This window comes from Camelus bactrianus, chromosome 2, assembly GCF_048773025.1.
Source record: "Camelus bactrianus isolate YW-2024 breed Bactrian camel chromosome 2, ASM4877302v1, whole genome shotgun sequence".
Taxonomy (NCBI): Eukaryota; Metazoa; Chordata; class Mammalia; order Artiodactyla; family Camelidae; genus Camelus; species Camelus bactrianus.
Genome location: NC_133540.1, coordinates 118188992 through 118210821, shown reverse-complemented (window position 1 = coordinate 118210821; position 21830 = coordinate 118188992). Strand labels below are relative to the sequence as shown.

Below are 21830 nucleotides of genomic sequence, written 5' to 3'. Positions count from 1 at the left end.
ATAGGTACTATTATCCTTCTTCATAATCAGCTGAGGCACAGAGAAGTTAAGAAATCCACCCTAGGTCACACCGCTGGAAAGGGGCAGATCTGGGATTAAAACGCAAGCTGACAGGGTCCAAAGTCTCAAATCTTAACCTGCACCATGCTGCCAAATAACCTCTAAACAGATAAAAGTGTTAGGCATCTTTAAATTTCACACAGACACACACAGACAGACAATAGACTGTTTCTCTACTTCTTGAAAGGAAAGTATTCTTAAAGCTTGAGGTATTAGAAAAAAATGACTTTATTAAATTTTAAAGTCTCTGAATGACAGAAACATAATAAGACTAAAATAAATGGGAAAATGGACTAGGGGAATATTTGTCTGTAATGTAATAGTTTAAGGTTCATTATCTACTGGGCAAATGTATAAAGAACTAATTATAATTTAAATTAAAAAAAATCAAAACTCCAAAAGATAAGCAGGCAAAGAGTAAGAATAGAGAATTCACATAAGAAAATATGAAGAGGAAATTATCACAAATACATGTCAAGATGTCCATCCCCAGTAGCAGTCAAATAAATACAATTTAAAACAATAAGGAAGTATCAACTTATAATTATTCAATTAGCAAAACTAAGTCGTGAAAACATCCAGTGCTAACAAGATTTCAGTTATCCTTTTATACTTAAGCACTGCTTGGTGATGTATTAATTGGGAAACCCTTTCAGAAAGCCAATTGGCAACATACTATTATTATGTCGTAGCCATAAAAGCATTCTGGCTGTTTGACTCAGTAATACTATCCCTCAGATTATATAGAAATTATTCAAATGGAAGTAAAAAAATGGAAATATGGAAGCATTCATTGTAGCACTAGCTATAATTACAACGTAATTGGGAACGACCTTCACGTCTTCCTTAATAGACTGTAAATCCCATGAAGACAGAAATATTGTCTATCTTTTAATCCTCCGTCCCCACCGCTAAGCTGTGTCTAAGATGTGACAGGACTACATAAATATGTGCCAAATCAACAAATAAATTAGCAAACAAGAGAATAAATGACCACCAATAAGATAAAACTTAATAAATTACAGTCTATCAGCTCAACAGACTATGAGGCAGCAGTTAAGAGTAATAATTACAGACACCCTGCAATAAAGTGCACGCATTCCTACAATACGTGAAAAGAGGCAGGTTTTTCAAGTGGACACTAGTTACCATTACAGAGATCCACTCGCCTGTGGCCAGGACTAGACAGGGACATGAAAACTGGAGGAATAAAACTCTTGACATGGAATTGTGGGCACATTCTTTGATTTTTTTTCTCTTTAAAAATTATTTTTTAATATTTTTATAACATTTTCTTCCAAACAAATAAAAATCAGAACTGAAAAAAAAAAAAAAAAGAGGTCCAGGCCTAATTCTGAGTAACAGCAGGAATCATCCAGGGGAGTGTGGCTCTCTAGCAAGTCCTTTCAGCACCAATAATTCAATAGCAATAGAGCAGATCATGCGCACTGAGCTTGCTCAGGGCTGGGCTCCATGCTTTACGTCAAACATCGCATTTAATCCTCATAACCTATGAGGGAGAGGCTGTCATTAACCCCGGTTCACAAGTGAGAACACGAGGACAGTGACTGAGGGACTTGCCACGTCCAAACAGCTGTGAAGTGACAGGGATGTGGGTAAAAGTAAAAGCAATACTTCCTTCAAAAAAAGACTGAGATGGGGAGGAGTGTCCACCTTTTGCTCTGTGAGCAGATCACAAACCACCACACCAGGAACCTGTGGCTTAAGAGGGTAACAACTATTTCAGCCTCCGTCATGAAACGGCCCTGAGATTCTCACAAGAGAATTCCGATCAGCGAATGTAGGAGGAATGAGAGAAATAGAAAATTATCACTGGCACACACCACAGTTAGTGGCTGCAGGCAAGATTTACTGAAGGATACTAAAATCAGTGGACAGGAGTTTGAGTAGAAATAGAATGTCTGCACTGTTGCAAACTGTCTCCCTAAGATACCTGTAAATTAGAAAGAGAAAAATACTAACTTTATAGGGGAGAACTCAGCAGAAACCACCTCAGCCAAGTGGTTGAGATTAACCTCACCAGTAATAAGGCCTCATATGATACACTGAGAAGAACACATCATTTCTGGGCAATCCTGGCCCAAAGTGCATTATCTCAATTTATTTGGGAGAAAACAGAAGACAGACCCAAATCGAAGGACATTCTACAAAATATCTGACCAGATTCTTCCAAAGTGTCAAAGTCATGAAAGACAAGCAAAGACAGACTGTCCCAGATTGAAGAAGACTGAAAAAATTTTGACACTTAAATACAATGTGTGCTCCTGAGTGGAACCCCGGAACAGAAGAATAACATCAGAGGAAAAACTAAGGAAACCCAAATAAAGTCTAAAGTGTAATTATTGAATCCACATTGATTCCTTAGTTTGATAACGATATTGTGGCTACGCAACTTCTCTATAAATCTAAAAATATTTCAAAATAAGAACTTCCCCCCATCAAAGGGTTACTGAGAGCAGAGTCCTAGCACTAAAGTGTTGGCCCAACTATACAAGTAAACTACTCCGGATTTGGACCACACTTCCAGTTTCTTGAGATTCTGGTGAGTTAGTTTGATGGCATCTGGTAGAAAGACCCCTGGGTTTCGAGCCAGAAGACCTGGGTTTAGACTATGGCTGCTTCAGCTACTAACTGTCTGGCCTTGGGCAACTTTCCACAGTTTTGCTATTCTCTACTATAAAATAATTATAATAATCCCCCCTGCCATGAGATGGCTGTGATGACTGCATGGGAAACACAGTAAGTACTCAATAAATGTCCGTCACTATGGTCAGTGTACTTTGAGAGGTGCTGTGAGGGGCTCGTGAAAATGGATGAGAAGTGACTTTGTAACCTGTGAGGCAGACAGAGATGGGTGGGTGTGTGAGGACTCCGGGCCTTGCAACCTCACAAACAAGCATCCCCAAGAGCTCCCGTGGCCGTTTACCTGCGAGTCTCCGTCCAGGGCTGCTTGGGCGTACATCTGAACAGACAGCTCAAGGTCCTGTGACTGGTTTTGGTGGCCATAGTAGTAAAGGTCTCCCATTTTCAAATAGGCTGCAGGACAAAAAGCACAGGTCCGTTTGTCAAGTGGCTTTATTTCAGGCCGACATTTTAAATGATTGGCTCATATGCGTGACTGCAAGTTTTTCCCACCAGAATCTGAATACAGACACATATTTAGGTTTCTACGGTACGTTGGGAGGGAAAAAAAGGGTTTCTCACTGAGCATCCCCATTTCTAGGTACGTTTTCTTGCCTGGCCAGGTAGCTCTCCTGAATGTGTCTGCAATCTTACAGCCAGATCAGCCAAGGCTGTTTTGGGCACCAACATTTTGCTGCCTGGTTTTGATGACTGATGGGCATTTCTTTACTCTGTCTGAGCCACATATTTTATTTTTCCTCTGCAGAAAATGTTTTGTTTAAGAGTGTATATTTCACTCAATGTCCAATCAGCAAAATAGAATCTATGTCAGGTAGTTCAAAAGAGGGATTTTAATACTGGAAACTGGTTGGAAGAACTGAAGGTGCAAATGGGAAAGAGTGGTTAGCAAGGCAAGAAGCTACTACCTTCCCGGGGCTGGGGGCCAGCCGAGACCACAGGGGATGGACTGCCGGGCAGGAGCTGGAACCATGGAAACGCAGCCATTGCCAGAAACAGCCCAAAGCAAAGAGAGAAGGGGAGAAATACTTGGGCTTCTTACCCCTTCCCACCCTGCAATTTCCTGCCAGCGCCTCCCTTTGGCTGTAACTAAGAGATGACCCAGGGCAAAGGAGTCTGGGAACTGTAGTTTCTGAGGGTCAGCCTCCTAACACACCCTGCAGAGCCAGAAAGACAGGGAATCCATCCGAGGGCCAAAAGGCAATGACTGGCCCAGAGAATCTCTCCATACTAGCTTTATCTTTCGAATTCTCACTGATCCCTTAGAAACTGTGGGTCCAAGCATTCGATGGACAATGGAAGAAGAGAAATGTATTGCTTGAGGCCGAAAGCAGAGTTTAGGCAAGATCTTAATAGCTGAGATTTTTCACTCTCTTTCTTAATTGTTTAGAAATATCACACTCCCCACAAAGCTGTTGGATGTTCCCTGTTACTAAAGATTAAAAGCCTCCAATGCTTCAATTTAGCGCCCGTTTCTCTATACATACCAAATGAAGGAGCATCGATTTGAAAAACAGAGAAATTATAGTATCTCCAAACACAATTAACACCCAAGTATCTCTTGGCCAGGTCCTAAGAGGGTGAAGGGGAAGAAAAAGTTAACTCATTAATATTTCGGCCAAGTGAGTAATTTTGCCTTCATAAAACCCAATTCATTACCCTTAACCTTAGAGCTTCTAGACTGGGAAGAATCCATTTACTTACTGGCCTCTCCTCACAGATGTGTGCTAAATTTGTCTGTGACACTTCAATTCCAGTTTCTGCTGCTAAAACATAATACAGCAAAGCTTCGTGCCTAAAAATAGATGATTAATAATAAATTTCACATAGTGGCTCTTACTAATATTCATGGAAAGCTTTATACTCACACATAAGAGAGCACAAAATAAGCAGTTTTTTAAAAATCACAAAATCATGATTTTTTTTTAAAAATAAATACTGTTGTTAAAAATACCGCATGCACTGATTTATTTTCTGTCTTAAAGGCTGAACTCACAGACAAGGTTGGGAGCTAGCTGATGCAACAGCTACCTCTACTGGCCGAATGGTATGACGCGTGCTGGCGGGGGAGCTGTCTGTTAGTTTTCAGTCCTGAATCCTTCCATCCTCTGTCCTCGCTTAGAGGAGATAAGTGGCATTAAGAAAAAGCCCTGCACTTTCCAGTCCTCTGTTTTGTGAAGGGCTTTATGGGGCTTAGAATTCTGAACAAGCTTAATTAAAGCTGAACTTCTGTGGTACATTAGAAGTTTGGCAAAGGAGAAGCAGTTTACAAGGGGCTTGATACCAATGGCCAAAAACACAACTGAAAAAAAATGTATTCGACACCAGTGGCAATTGAGTACTTGCAAAACAATGAGAGACCACTTTTCATCTGTTGAAAGGCTGGAAAGGTCCAATTCATAATATGGATAGCAGCAAGGGCTTGGGGCAAACGGACATATTCTTACAATCACTGCTAGTGGCAGGCCAATTAATGCAATGATTAAATGTGGGAAGTCTTGCAGGGAGGGTTTAGCTCAGTGGTGGAGCGAGTGCTTAGCATGCATGAGGTCCTAGATTCAATCCCCAGGACCTCCGGTTAAAAAATAAACAAATACATACCCCTACCCCCCAACACACACAAAAATATGGGAAGTCTTAAGAATGTGCACACCACCTGGCCCATCAGTTCTGCCTCCCGAGGGTTTATTCTAAAGAAACAATCAGAAACATATGCTAAGATTCTGTGGCAACAGAGTTCATGGCAGAGCGTCTATGTGCATGAAGAAAAACAAACAAACAAACAAAAAACCTAGAAACAACTCAAATACCTGAAAATCAGTGACTAGTTAAATGAACCCACGGTGTAGCCCCCTTCAGATGAGGCCATTAAAAATGAGGTGGACGAAGAGTATTCAAAAACGTAGAAAGATGTCTACACAGAATTTTCCATTGGGTGAAAAAAAAAAAAGCAGGGTTAAAAAAAACAGTGAAATTCCACTTTTGTAAAACAAAAATAAAATTGAATACACACATGGATACACAGACACGGATATATATATACACACAGAGGAAAAACCCAAAACCTAAAAATGATCTACCAAAATGTTAATAGGACTTAGCTCCAGGTGGTGAGAACGCAAGTGATTTTTATTTTTCTTTTTATTTATCTGATTTCCTCCATTTTCTTTCTGTTACCCATCTCATGAATAAAAATTTATTTTAGTCATAAATAGTTGTTCCTAAAGCTTAGTTTTTATTTTCAGTAGCTGATATTAAGAACTCTTTCTTAGTTTTAGCTCCACCTAGGAACCGGTTTAAGGAAGGGTGAGGGGAGGCAGGGGTAGGGGCATAAGGAAGCAGATCTTGAAGTCATCCTTTCTACATTGCCAAAGAGCTTCTGGCAGGCCATCCCTCGGGAAAGAGAGGTGACCCGGAGGTCAAGTTACGACAGGCAGACCTTAAATCAGACAGACTGCAAGTCACGGGCCGTGTGGCTGCTGACTGGGCTAATTCTGAGCCCCTGGGATACCCAAGGCAGCTGACCAGTCAGGCATGACTCACACTCAAGAGAGGAGGCTGGCTCAGCAGTGTCCCCGCACCGACAAGCCAGATAACAAGCCCACAACTGCAGCGACACAGAGACCCCCAGGCACTTTCTGCACAGCCTGCAAAAGTCACGTTTGGTGACAAGAATATTCAGAGCAGACCTCAGATGGGAGAACCGGCAAGGGAGGCTCAGCAGAAAGTCCCCATCATTGTACAGTAAGGTCCAGTTCCAAAGGTCTTACAATGTCAGGCTTCTTTGGAGACACTCAGGTTTCCCCAGTGCCTCAGTTTCCCCCAAGATGAATGAGGGAAGGAGATGGTGTAGATTTGCCAGCCCAAGGTCAAATATCAGGCAGGCTCCCTCTGCTGCTGGAACTGGATAGAATGGGGCTCATGTTACTGCAATGTAATAAAGTGAGTTTTTCTTAGACAGCAGTTGGGCGGACTATTAGGATTTGGGGAGGGGGTGGGGTACAAGGTTGACACTTCCTGTAAGAACAGAGTCACCATGTTAAATTTTATAAAGACAATATCTTGTCTCTAAAGTTACTTGGGTGGAGGGGTAGAGAAGGGAGGAACACGTTTTAGAGGAAGACTTCTATTGTCCAAATATCACGTAAGTCAGCAGGAAATTTCACAGAATTCGCAAGCATTTCCTTTGAGGAAGCACTGAAATCCATCAAAAAGAGACGTCTAAAAACACTGGCGTCAATAGAAGCAGTGAACAGACATCTACGCAGTCTTCCATCTTGCAGAAGCCATCATCAGAGACGGTGGACTCTAAAACCACCACCATCCGTTTTCATATATTGAAGAGTGAACTCTAGGCAAGGGTCAGGACACTGAAGTCAAGACTTTCTCAGCTTATTAAAAGACTGCAGAAACAACATCTCTGCAGAAACCCTATCTTCATTCAGCCTCCCAGCACTTTGCTCTTTCTTGTGTCTCAGCTGAAACTGCCTAAAAGTATTAATTACAGGTATTTCTATCCTTATATTCATAAAACAAATATTTACTCGGTATTTGCTCTGTGCAGGAAGCCCAAAGACAAGCCACAAAACTGTACTGTCCTTCCGTGAATTTCTTCAAGGTTTAGGAAGTCGACCAGAGCATTCAGCTTTATTTCCAACGCACAAAAGTGAAACTGTCCTCCAGGCAGTCATTCTGATGGGGATAGGGTGGAGGTATGCAGAGAGGAGGGGATTTAGAATAAAGAATGAGTTCAGGGGAATATTTGCTGCCTTTCCACTTCAGACTCGGCACATTTGTTTACAGAACTTTCATAACGATGCATCTTAATAATCAGTCATGTGGCTGCTTGCTGTGAATTGTGAATTTGAGTATCTCTGAGCAGTTTCTCAAACAATTCTATTATTTTCTCTGTGCTCTTTTCTTCCAATGTCTGAAGCAGCTCAAAGTGGAAGGATTAAAAAAAAAGATCTGGTGTCTCAGTGGAATTTAAGAACCTTGCTCTGTGGCAAAAAGATGCGTCTCTTTCAAGTGGAATTTTGCGTGCCTGCTTGTCTTGCCTCAAGCTTACGAGAATCTGGCTAACCTCCTGGGCTAAGCATTTGGGGCATGTTTAAGACAAAGGACAATAAAACACACAGCTCACAGATAAAACACACAGAGAGAGGGATACGCTGGAGGGAAATGAAACATGACGGGCAGCCTCTCCTTAGCTGACTTCTCCTGATGTCCGAGGACAGCCTCGGGCAGGACAACATTATCTTCCATATTATGCCGATACAGCGAAAAGCTCCCTTTTCCATCACGGTCCTCTTTTAAACTATCCCATATAAATCTTGGAACAACACAGAAAAGCACAAGCTCATCAAACTGACACATGTAATTTGAAAATAATGTCCAGAATAAATTCACTCATGGAAAATGAAAAAAAGGGGATGGACTTGAGACACTGATGGATGATTTAGTTCTATTACAGCAAAATAGATGGTATCAAAAAAATGCCACGTGGTGGTGTGGGGAAGCCAACACTCATTTATTTCCTGTTAAACTCAGGGGGCCGGTTTGGAGGCTCAGAGAGCAGAAGAGATAGAACCACTTTGTGTCAAATATATTTGGACAAAGATTTTTCACTTTGGGATGGATACTAGATGTTTCTTCCTGTTGAGAGGAAATGGTCTCAAGTCCAGATTAAGACGTATCTTTTACAATACTTAGCACCAGCATCAAGGTTGGCAAGGGTATGGAGAAACAGAGATTTATACATGGTTAACAGAGTATAAATTGGTAGAATAGTCTGGAAAACAGTTAGCATTATCTTGTAAAGTTGAACACACGCCTAGCCTGTGACCCCACTCTTAAGATTATATTTTAGAGAAACTCTTCTTATATGTGCCAGGATACACACGCAAAAAAATGTTTATGGCCACATCGCTCTTTTTTAAAAAATGGGAAACAACCCAAATATATGTTAATATGAGAATTGTTAAGTAAATTGTGATTTATGACAGCAACGAAAATGAATGACCTATGGACACCTGTATCAAAAGATAATAAATCTCAGAAACATGAGGTTAAGCAAACAAATTTAAAAAAGCAGTTGAAGAATTACATATAATATGATTCTAATGAAGTAAAGTTCAGAACCAAGTCAAATCTATTGCTTAGGAATATATCCACATACGGCAAATCTAAAGAGAGTCAGCGGCAGGGCAACAGCAGGGCTCAGGATGACGGCTAGTTCCGGGGGCGGAGGGCAGGGCTTGTTTCATGTGGGCAGGACATGGAGGGGGCTTCAACAGTTCATCTTCTTAAATAGGGTGGTAGGCTTACAGGTGTTCATTTTGTTGTTAGGCTTTGGAACTTACACACATGGCACACATTATTTGGTTTGTATCAATTGTTGTGTGATAAAAGACAGGAGAACAACTTCCCTGGCTCAGACCACAGCTCCAGCTCAAAAGTTCAGCTCCTTTGACCTGGATTGTGAACTAGCTCCTGGATTCACGCTCTCCCCTCTCTTCACCACCATTCACAGGTGTCTGATTAAGCATCTCAGAACCCAGCCTTGTCATGTCACTACCCTCTCCCCAAACCATCAGTGGCTCCCCACTGCCCCACAAATGAAGTAAAAAGTATATGACCTGCTATTCAAAAGTCCACAATGCATCATCACTTTGATCTTGGCATTTTTCCCTCCCTTTTACAAATTTTACCCTCAAGGCAAACTGGGTGACAAAGTTTTCTAGACATACCCAGAACTTTCCTATTTCTTTGATATTCTTTAAATACTGCTCATGGCCCTTGAGTTATGGTTGTTCTGTCTATTGGCCTTAGTTCATTCTCTCAGTAGTTTTTGAGTACTTCCTAGGTGTCACCGGGTACTGGGCACTGGGCTACACACCACAGGGCAATCAACAAATAAAGAGCAATCATGATCCATGCAAGGACAAAAAGGAGTAAGGAGTTAGGCAGAACTTCTGGGCAGAGGGAACAGCAAGTGCAAAGCCCCAGAGGTCAGAGAGAATATGGGCATGGCAGGTAGTTTGGCACAAGGAAGAGAAGAGGCAGCAGACTTCCCCCAGCCTTATTCGTGGCATCCCCTACAGCTATGGCAAGGTACCTTGCATTTAAGTGTACTCAGTAAAATCTGCTGAACTGAACCCAAAGTCACCAACAATGTAGAACACATTTAGCCCTCCTCCCCCCTGCAAAAAAAAAAAAAATCAATCGTGCAATGTGGCTGAATATTCTGAGGACAGCAGGCAACAAAAACCTTAATTCCTCTTGACCTTCACAGCAAATGTTTAAGTGTGCGCCCTGAACTGCTTTGTGATGTTAAATTCAAAAGTAGGCAAGGAAGCTAAGCTATTAGCAGATACTCTCTTTATGGGAAAAAGTGTCAGACATCTTGGGGGTGTGTGTGTGTTGAGAGGGTGTTTACGGATATGCTCTCCCTTTGGGAAAACCCCACGTATAAACACTTGGAGGTCTGAATGCTTAGTTTCCCCTAAGAAGCAGTGGGGAGTAAAGGGAGGGGAACTTGGAGGGTGAGACATAGAGAACAAGTGAAAGTCAAAGTCAGTGCAGTTTTATGAACTGAGGCTCATTTGGGAAACAAGATAAAACAGCACAAAAATTGTAAGCTGTATCAATCTGAAAATGATCATTGCATTGAAAGATTTCTCTCTGATTATGCAAAATGAGGCCACAGGTGATAAACTTTCACAGGATAATAATAATAAACACTTTTATCTCATGCTTTTTGCACTGGACTCATTCTCTAATTTGAGATTCTCCTTCACTGAGATGCTCTCTGTAGGTTACATGGGCGCCCACGGACCAAAGGAGAAAATGGCATTCTTTTGGACTTATATATTAATTTCTAATTAAGAGTTGGATCTGAGTATGATTGATGATAGGTCTGCTCTAATGTCTTTGAGGCAGTGGACCAATGGGATGTGTGCTGATTTGCATATCCGTTTTAGTTATTATGGAAATACCCAGATCACTTAGGTAATCAACGAGCCAAGAAAATGTGGCCCAAGGAAAAGTAAGCTGGAGTGCAAGGCCTGATAGAAGAAACAAAAAGATGGATTCAGGTTGAGTTTGGAAAAGTGTGTCCTTTTTTGTAAAATCAAGTGAAAGCAAATGGAGGGTATTTACAAGTCCTCACGTGTGGTGTCTCAACCCAGTCAGTACAGGACAGGATTTGCTAACTCCATCAGAAGAAGGTTACAGGTACAGTCTATCTGGCTGTGACAATGGATGTCTAGTGAGTGAATTCCAGCAACCTTAGGCTCCTGGAAGATGCAGTGAAATATCTATGGGAAGATGTAGCCTGAGCTTTCTCTCCTTCCCAGGAACAAGGTGGAAATCCTGGACTTTCTGTGGCCTGCTAGTGAGAGACAGAGGGTCAGCTAGGATCCCCTGAGCTATCTCCAGACTCTGAAACCGAGAAGAGTGAGCTTGAAGGGAAGAGAAGTCAACAGTATTCGTGTGTCTCTCAGCTTGATGAATGTGGACGCTCCCCCCAAAGAACTAATTTTTGTGTATAATTAAACATGGAAATGCTATGTTTTCCAATCAACAGCCAATCAGTCAGTGAAACTCTGAATATCATTACTGGGAGGCTATGATTTCCCTGCAAATTGCTTTTTCAGTTGCATTTTAAGACTCCATCTCATAAGACTACGCTGACAGATTGAAAGGTAAGGACTGAGAAAGTTCAATCTAACTTACCAAGAGCCCTCCAGGTAGGCGTTGAGGCCTTGGCGAATGACGTGGCCCAAGTAGCCATTTTTCTCAGCTACGTGCTTTGCCCATCTGGAAAGGAAACAGAAGAGAAAATATCCAAACTGTGGCAAATTAAACAATTGCTTTTTGCTTCATATGATTTTATAAATCCCACTTGGGGAATATTTTGCTTGTGAGAATTTTTATGGAGCAACAAACCAGAACCGAATGTTAAGAAGGTAAAGAAAGATACATTTTGAGTGCCTGGCATTCAGTGCCCTTTCTAATGAATCTTAGGCACTCTCATTCTTGGAAACAAAGACATGAAAAATGTCCACCAATATGGAAAAAAAAATAACCTTTATCAAGTGTTCTAGTACTGTCTCCATTAAAACATGTTTACTGATTTATTATAAGGTTTCCCTATTTTGTTTCTGCCCCTTAATTTATCCCAGAAGAGTACTAATAATAAACTAGTCTGTTGTAATCTTTAGATTGACAATCACTGAAAGAACATTATAAAAATATGTAACTGACAAACTAATGAAAAGGGGGAAATACAATAATTTTTTAAAATACTTGAAAAAAACACTTGATTAATTTAAAGTAAGGGCAAGAAAAGAGAATTAAGGTACAAGGAACAGATGGGACAGACAGAATAAACAGTAAAATGGCAGATTTAAAACTAAATATAACCATATTTACATTAAATGTAAATGAGCTAAATATATCAATTGAGAACTAAAATTGTAAGACTAAACAAAAAGTACACAAACCCCAATTACAGGCTACTTACAAGAGACACATGAAAATTAAAAGACAGAGAGAGAATGAAAGTGAAAGAATGGAAAAGATAGAACATGCAACTGTAACAAAAAAAAAAAGCAGGTGTACCTAAACTAACCTCAGAAAAAGTAGGCTTTAAGGCAAGGACCACCAACAGAGATAAAGACGACATTGTGACATGATAGAAAGGTCACTAAGAAAGTAAAACAATTTTCAATCTCTATGATCCATTATATATTGAAAATATATAATTGACAGGACTTAAAGAACTAGAAAAGTATACACTCATAATGTGAGATTTTAATGCACTTCTTTCAATAACTGATACAACAAGAAGAAAAAAATCAGAAAGTATGTAGGAGATCTGACCAACACAATTACCCAACTTGATGTAATTGATATATATATGTAGAATGTTGTGCCCAACCAGTTCAGAAAACACACTTTTTTAAAGAGACTATAAAGCATATATAAAAATTGACCATATTCTGGTCATAAAGCAAGCCTCAACCCATTTTAAAGGACTGAAGTCATTCAGAATATATTCTCAGATCACAGTGTAATTAAGCTAGAAGTCAATAACAAAAGGCAAACAAGAAAATATGAAACATATGAATGTTCACACCAAATAGGCTAACTAATAATGATAAAAAGCCCCAAGTCTGTCTAAGCCAAGTTTCATCACTGAGTTCAGGTCAGATTTAATTTGCTTTCAAATGTCTTATGAAAAATAACCTTTTGAAGAGCCAGACTATACATACGAGGTGGAAGTGTCTAAAGCAGAAGTATTCAAACTTTTTTTTTCTGTAAAGGGCAAGATATTTTAAACCTTGTAGGCTACATACAGTGTCTGTTGTATTTTCTTCATTGTATAACCTTTTAAAAATGTAAAACCCATGAGGAGGTGTAGCTCAAGCTGTAGAGTGCATGCTTAGCATGCACGAGGTCCTGGGTTCAATCCCCGGCACCACCTCTAAAATAAGTAAGTGAACCTAATTACCTACCTCCACCAAAAAAATATAAAACCCTTTAAAAATATAAAAAGGCTTCTTCACTCCTGGGGCCATACAAGATGGGCAGTGGGCCACATGTTATCCGTTGGCCATAGTTTGCAAATCTATGTAAAACATTTTCAGATACGTAAGACCTCAAAAATGTGCCTCCTAGTCATAGTCAGGAAGCTACTGGAGGGTAGCTACCAAGATGTAGGAGTCAACCAAGAAAGAGGAAGAAAAATGGTCCAGCAAAGAGGAGAACCAAATAAGACAGAGATGAAAGGGAAGGGAAACCCACAATGATGATCAAGTTAATTTCAGGAGGACAGCTCTTCTTGAATAAAGACTCCTGGAGAGATGTCACCAAGAAGATTAAATGAATAGAAGAACTGATGGGTATAGACGTATTGAGAGGAGATTTAGAAAACTGAAGGAGAATGTGGAGATCAAGTATACAGGAAATGAGAAGTACACAGGGAGTGAAGGAAATAAATAACAATAAAAAATGATTATTATTCCACAGAAAACCAAAAGTTATGCAAGAAAGAAAAAGCAGTCATAGTATACCACATGGCTCAGCTGTGAATAGTGTTAAACAGTCATAATAAATAAGTGTAAACCCAGATACCAGCCCAACCAAACCAGTGATGCACATATTAGGAAGATGGGAGAGGGTAGGAAGTGTGAATGTGTCGGGTAGCAAGAGGTGGCAGAGTAAAAGGGAACTGTATACTATATCTTTCCCACTGGCACATCATCAGACAATGCCTATAAATAATAGAACAAGAAATAGTAGTTATTTAGAGATAGAGGCAAATAAAAAAGAAATAATTAAACGCTGAGAAGTGATTTATTCTAGGGAGCAGAAAATGGAGTGTGGTTGGGGGAGATTTCCTGTTTTCACTCGTCAAATTATTTTTTTAATTAAATTTTTAAAAATTTGCCTCAAATGATTTGGCTCTTTAAACTCTGTGCACGTGTAAATGATAAAATTAAAATAAACAAATTTTAATGCAAAAAAAAAGAATAAAAGAAAAAAGAACGCTATTTTCTTAGGCATGGTGAATACAGTATATGGCTTTCCCTTCACACGCAGCATCTACAGGGTTCTTACACAACAGCCTTCTCAGGATCGCGAGGGAACGTCTCCAGGTTGCCTGTGATATAGTAGAGAGAACACCACAAGGTTCCTTCTATGTGTCCACCTTGTGCAGCTTTGTGGAAATATTCACCAGCTAAAGTCTGCAAAGAGATGAACACATGTCACTCTCATGAGGGAGAAGTCCTCCCGGGCTGGTTTCATCAGAGCTTAACTGGTGAGGTAACTGATACAAACATCACAGGTTTATAACTTCTGCTATCTTTAAGAAGACCAAGTCAAGTTCCAGGAAGACAGTCAGTCGCACAAGCTGGCCTCCCGATGTGATGCCCTTGACCGCGGCTATTCTGTTAAGTGTGCCCGATAAATAAGACAACACGACGCTGCCGGTATCATTGCCCTCTCATCGGATCCTCGTGTAACCCCCACCAGCTAGACAGAAGACCACATCAAGTCACACCAGGCGGAAACTCAGGCACTTGTTTTCCTAACCTTGCTTAATACCTTTCTTCGAATTCAAGTGCAAACACTGCATCCCCAGTAGGAAGGTGAGAATTAGAATATGACAATAAAAAATCCAGGCTCGCAGATGTGTGGGAGAGCTGAGACATTTGCAAGGCATAAAAATATACAACCTCACACGGAGTCAAAGAGAGGTAGAGGGAAAAAACAAAACAAACACTTAGATGGGTATACGTTCCACTGATTACTATGATTTTTTCCCAGACAGTTGACCACCATTTTTAAGCAGAGGGCTTAAAAGTATTTTTAAGTTTTGAAGCCAGATAGACCTGGGTTCAAATCCAGCTCTGCTCCCAACTAGCTGTGTGACCTTGGGTGTGTTAGTTGATCTCTCCAACTAAAAGAATAACTCAATTTCTACATCTGAAAAAAAGTGCCTCTGGAGAGTATCCAGCATGAAAGTTTGTTTCAAGGATTCAATGAGATAACGTATTCTCGAGGCTTGGCACCATGCTTCACAAAAAATAATCTGATTCCTCAGCCGCAAATCTGCTGCCAAAGGCTGCCCATCCCCAAATGCCCCCTCTTTTCTTCCCATCTCAATACATGCCAAATACTTTGGAGTCATCCTGACTCCTCTCCCCTTCTCGTACCTGACATCCAATCATCTTCAAATCCTGTCACCTTGACCTTCAAAATACATCCAGAATCTAGTCCCATCTCAGCCCATCTTCTGATATTACCCACTCTTCCTCACTTGGATTCAATCATTAACCCCCTGCTCTTGCTCTTGTTCCTTCAAGCCTGGTCTCCATCAGGATCCAGGAGAAGCCTTTTAAAACACAGCATATCACTGCCCTGTTGAGAGCTGGCGCGTCCCGCCCAGAGCAGCTGCATCCTCATGTGGACCAGGGCGCCTGCCTCCTTGACCTTCTCTCCCCCTCACCCCACTTCTCTGCTCCTTGCCCCCACCCTCCCGCCTCCCTGCTCTTCCTTGAACCTGCCAAACCTGCTTTCTTCTAGGGGCTTTTGCTCTCTTTCCGGAATGTTCTGGATATTCATGAGACTCCTCTAGGAATCTGTACAATGTCACATTATCAGGGAGGTGTCTGATCTCCCTTATCACATAGCATCCCCCCAATCTCCACCCTCCCGATCCTCCTTATCCTGCTTTATTTCTTCCCATAATCCTTATCTCCCCCTGCCCTCATACTACACATTTGTTTATTATCTTTCTGCCCCATCGGAATGTAAGTTTCCCCAAAGCAGGGACTGTTTTGTCTGCTGCTGCATCTCCACTGCCTGGAAGAGTGCCTGACCTAGGACAGGTGTTCAGTAATTTGTTGAATGGTGCTCGGATTACTATTACCATCAGTATTATTATGAATAACAAGGGGCTTCCATTTCACAAGGGGACCAGGGCCTGACGCTACAAGGAGTATGACTCTGAGTAAGTTATGTAACCTGTCAGAGCCTCGGTTGCTTATTCCATAACAGAAAAGTAGTAATAGTAACTATTCCAGAAGGTGGTTAGAATGACACAGGACAGCCCACGGAAAGTGCTTATGAGTCTCTGGCCCAGAGGAAGTCTTCAGCAAACACTAAAGATTGTGTTTTCATTATTGTTTGTTTTTCAATTGTTGTCTTCATTATTATTAAATCTGGCCTCATACTGGGCAACCCTATTTAGATCCAGCTCTTTGCTTCCAGTAAGATCAATCACCAATCTCTGCACCCTCTGTCACTCACTCTCACCTTGTATCATCTCCTTCTCCTCTCCCATGCTCAGGCCTCCTCTTCCATGAAGCCTTCCTGACTGCTTCAGCCTTTACTATTTCCCCTTTTGAGAACTGTTTGGCAGTTAGCACATACTTGGCATCTGGCTAATGTCAGCCTTTGCCCTCCCTCTCTTGTGTTCCTAACTGGGCCCTTGAGTTCCCTGAGATCATGGTCTGTGTCTTGGGTGGTGTCTGTCCCAACCCTGGGGCCATGGCTGGTCTCAGGTCTTACTCACTTGATTCCTTCCAGGAACTCCTGGGAAAATGCCATCCAAATACAGGACTCCAAGATTGTATGAGGCATCTGGGTTTCCCATTTCTTCTGCTTTTAACCAGTACTTTGCTGCTTTCGCATAATTTTTCTTGAATTTGTGGTAATACCATCCCAGGCCATTGACAGCCTGATGCAGTCCCTGGATTTCAGAACAAGAATTACTTTTTTTTTTTTTAAATGAAACCTAAAGAGAATCAATTGTTGTGAAGGCATTCTGCCTGAGTCTACCCAAAACCTTCCTGACTCTTTTTCAGGGGCAGATGGCATTAAAGGAAAGCTACGTGCTGGAAAACAGAGGCCGCCTTAGTGTCTTCCTGGGAGGGTTTCACCCGGCTGCTGCTGGGATTTCTGCCTTCCAGCTCAGCAGTGATGCTGGACCCCAGGTCATCACTCAGCCCCTGGGGGCTCTTACGCAGCATCCTTGTCTACAAAAGGCTTCTTACTGCCCTGCGGTATCAGTGATGCCCTTGAAATTCAAGAGCGCTCAACTGCGATAGGAGGCCAGAAGTCTGCCCTGGCTGGGACGGTTTCTAGGTGGCCTGCCTGCCCATCTGCTGATTCCTCTGCCGCAAACACCAACAAACCCTCTGCAGAAAGCAGCCACAACATCCTACTTGCAAAGCACAGGTGTCGTGTGATCGCTCAGCATCCCGTCTCTGCCGGGTAGCGTCTGGTCGGGGCTGACGCAGAGGAGAGGGCGGTGGAGAAGGCAGGGAGGTTTCAGACCTGTAAGCCTGGGACTGTCCCAGGGAGGGGCTGCTTCATGGGAGCCTCCCTGTTCTTGCTGACTCATGCTCTCAGGTGCCCGCCTCTGCTCTCCCCAGGTGCTCCCACCTGCTTCTGTGCGGCTGCCTGGAGCCTGGTTGTTGAAGGCTTAGGAGCCGGGCAGGGGTGCAAGTATGCAAACCTGGGCATTCAGTGTTCTCCTTCTTTCTTTCCTGCCGCATCCACAGGACCGCGAACAAGCAGGGGAAAAGGGATTGGAGAAGCAAACAGTGAGTGCCCTTGCATCTGCGAGACCCAGCAGAGTCCAAGCGGGGAGCCAAATCTCTCGCCCCACCTTTTAGTAGAGGGGGACGGGTGTCTTTCCCCACAGATGCCAAGATCGCAGCCTGCAGCCTTTCAGTCCGCAGCAGCTCCTAAAACACTCTCCGTCTTAGTTTTTATGTTGGACTCGGGGTGCCGGGAGGACCAGGAGAAACTGTCAAGGCCCCTTAGATCAGATGCTCCACGAGGGCAGGGAGTTTTGTTTTGTACCCCAAGCACCTGTACTAGTACTTGGCTTAGAGTCAGTGCTCAGCAAATGTTTGTCAAGTGAACGGAAGCCATCCTTTGAAGGCTGATGACACATAAAATGGAATCCAAATCCTACACTCTGCGGATTAAGGGTAGTGTTCAGATTTGCAGGCCCCCCAGATAGCCGACACATGGGCCAGTGAGCTGTCAGTGCTGTGGATCAGTCATAGACACATTCCTCTTGAGTCTCGCACGGTACCAGGTGCAAGGCAGCCCCCTGAGAAGTTGCGGGATGAATGCATTTCCATGAAGCCACAGATCAGGCCCTACTATAAAGCGGTGGGAACCAGCTTTGGAACAAGCTATGGAATAGACATCCAAACGGCTTGTGCAGTGCTCACCGCAGGAGGCCACAGGCTTATTCAAAGGTACCTGTCATCACTCAAAACATTCACAGAACTTCCTTTGGAAATTGTATTTAGAACCAGTCCAGAAGCCCCTCGAGAAATCTTATTTTATTTCTTAATCCTCACACTTTGTTCTGGACATTTATAACTGTATCAACAGATATCCTTCCAAGTGACTTTTAGCTAATTCCAAAAATCAAATTATGGGCTTCAGCACAGTGCCTGACAAAGAGTAAGGGCTTAATAACTCCCTGATGAGGGCATGAGTGAGATCCTGTAACGCTTTTAAGACTGCGACTACTCCAGGCCATAAAATTGCATTTCCTCCAATATTCATCTAAGTGCTGCTAAAAATCCATTCAAAATAAAGCACCTTAGACAACAGATCACCACTAGCATGACTAAGGGGATGCAAACTGCACACCTGCCAGGAAACCCCATCACTGTCCCGTTTTAGGGTGCTCTGGAACCAGTGCCCTCAATGACCGCCATCAAGCTGTTTTCTATTTCTATAGTCTGCATCAGGGTGGGGAGCCAGTGTGCACTTTGGTGGGTTCCCTTTGGTGGGTTCCCTTCTCCTGGGTCACTGGCCTTCTCGAGGCCACAGAGGTGGAGAAAAAGCCTCCTGGCTTTCTTCCTCCATGCTCCAACTTTCTACAAAGGGACACTCTGAGCTCTTTAAAGAAAGGGAATGAGGAAGGAAAATCAGCCTGGTTATTTGAGGAGTCTTGGTTGACAGGGCGAGTACTAGCAGCCTTGGGGATGGAGGCACATTCAGAGCCTGAAGGGCTATAAAGGGCCCTGTCAAGGTTGTAAAATTACAGTGGTTTCTCCAAATCTATTTGTTTGCAAATCTGTATGCAGGCACCGGGGAGTATGCATGTGTGTGTCTGCATGCATTGGGTGTGTGTCTTTGCACACAGGGATATGTATGCCTCTGTGTGTGTGTGTGTGTGTGTGTGTGTGTGTGTCCGTCCGTCCCCTCACAAGTGATATTATAACCTCCATCCTCTAGTGCAATGTTGAAACTAACTGGTTTGAAGATAACTTTGAAGAATAAATAGGGACAACAGAAAGCTAATTCTGAAAGCCGGCAGTAAGCTTGATAAACAGCCCGTTTATCAAAGCCCAGAGAAGCAAATGCGTGTTGGGCATGACGAGGTTAATCTTCAGAGGAATCAGGCTTTTGGTTTTCCTAATTCAATGGCATTTACATTCATTCGGTTTCAAGGAGCCCCCACTGCTGCTTGCTAGCAGGGCAGCCCTTGATTATAATTTTAGCCTTCAAACAAAATTGGTCTGAAGTCTATTGACTGGAAAGGGAGTTTGGCTTTTGAATTCTGCCATCCCCATTGGGTGGGTTTCTGTGTGTGTTGTAGCTCGAAAATGACTAATCACTGTGACGCCAGGGACCCCTCCCTCCCCACTGCAAGTCTACCTTCCTCAGAAGGCTGCCCACTTACTCTCGGAGACATGTGAGAGCGTGGGTGTGTGTGGTGGAAATGTTTCGCTCTGACAATATGCACAAGTGTTACCTTGGAAGCTGCTTTCTTCATCAGCTCTAAGGCAAGCCGTCTGTTCTTTTTCACTCCTTGACCCTAAACAATGGTAAACAGCAATGATCAAGAAGAAAATAAATGCAAAGTATACGCAAAACCATCACACAGATCCATCAGTGTTTGATAGAAGATACTTAGAAATAAAGCCCAGGCCTTCTTATTTAAAAAGCTAATCTTGAAGATTTCTATATGTGGAGCTCTTATATCATCACAATCACCATATCATCATCACCATCATCACCACCATCATCATTTTGCTTATATTTGTAGAGCAGAGGCAACACACCTCACCCTCCCAGCTTAGCATCCCCGATTCCCCGTTTATCATCAAGTGAATCCCATTCCCGCCAATCCACAAGTGCTGTTGGGAGAAGCCAGGAATGAGGTTAAATGAGCGTGGTCATCTTGGATGCCTTGCTCTGGGGATTCCCTAGTTTGTGTGCCAGATAAAGCACTTGATCTGTGTTGGACAGTCAAGAGTTATTAGGCTGTCATTTGCAGCCTTCCAGGGTCCTCGTGGGAGACCCCACCGTGGAATACTGTGGCTTCAGAACCAGCTCGAGAGCCAGCAGCGAAGGGCCCCTTGGAATCAGTTGTCTCAGACACTGACAAACTGACAAGCTTCCTCCAGCAAAATCAAGGGTTTCCAGCAGAGATGGTTTGTGCATCACAGAGAGAAATGGCTTTGGGATCCTTGTTATACGAGAGGAAATCTGTGGGACCACACTGTTGTGTCTGCAGGACCACGTGGAAAAACAGTGAGTCTGGGGAGGGAGGGGGTGGTCCTTGGTCCTCTCTGGACATAGATCTGATCGTGACCATGAAGATGGCAGGCAAGAGGAGCAGGATGAAAACTGCCAATGCTTCTAAGCGCACTCTGGGTCTGTGATTGACCCGCACACTGCATGGAGCCCTCCTGGTCTGAGACTCAGCACTGGACGGGGTCACATATGATACAATGTGAGAGGGCTTTGCAATGAATACAGCTGTTCTCTCTGTTTAAATGCTCAGCTCTACAGTAAGTGAAGACAGCACTAGCAAACATTCCTGTGCTAATTACCGTGAGCCCAGTACCCTCCTGTCACCTCTAACCCTCACTCCCCGCTCTCCCCCACAGTGCTGCCAACGTTCTTATGGGAGAAACTTGCCCAGAATCACACAGCAAGTGAGAAGTCGAGGCAGGATTTGAACCCAGGCAGGTGGGCTCCAGGGTCCATGTTTGTAACTGCCACACTGTATTTTCTCCCATATATTTTCATTTCTATGCCGAGAATCTATAAAGATTTGTAACCTTTTTAGAGGATACAGAAAACATGCTGCAAACTATGTTTGTCCTTGTAGTTTTCAGGACTCAAAGTAAAACTGTGAATCTAGATAAAGGTTAAATTACATACACTGAGTTTCTACTAGATTTTAAGTTACTTATTGAATAAAACCGATGAGCTGAAGCAAACTGGAAGATGAAAATATTTTTCAGAAGTGCGCCATTACTTCATTTAATTAGAGGGAGAGGAAAGAGAATGGACAGGAAGACTATTTGGAATAACTGGATGGGGCAATGAGATGACCTTTTTGGACTTTGGGAAAAGAATCAGAACCATCAGGCTGACAGAATGTTATAAACTGCTTATGCTCAAAGTTTATCTTCTCCAACTTCTTTGTTTCGAAGGAATAGAAATGGGGCTCAGAAAGGTTGACTTACTCTAGACCTCACAATTAGATCTGCAACTAGAACTCAGATGCTCTGATTTCTAGGACGGGGATTTTTCAGGATAATCATGTA

At 42.6% G+C, this 21830-nt stretch overlaps 1 protein-coding gene across 1 annotated transcript in view; it reads right to left on the bottom strand.

Annotated features, from left to right (window-relative positions):
• The window catches only part of SEL1L3 (SEL1L family member 3), a 97972-nt gene that overhangs the window by 11113 nt on the left and 65029 nt on the right, over positions 1–21830 (bottom strand). Inside the window, exons 14-20 of the mRNA XM_074349618.1 lie at positions 20024–20086; positions 16808–16984; positions 14347–14474; positions 11458–11541; positions 4426–4516; positions 4209–4293; positions 3008–3117 (exon numbers count right to left, since the gene is read on the bottom strand). Coding sequence (XP_074205719.1) covers positions 3008–3117; positions 4209–4293; positions 4426–4516; positions 11458–11541; positions 14347–14474; positions 16808–16984; positions 20024–20086 — 738 coding nt within the window. The remainder of the gene's footprint in view (positions 1–3007; positions 3118–4208; positions 4294–4425; positions 4517–11457; positions 11542–14346; positions 14475–16807; positions 16985–20023; positions 20087–21830) is intronic.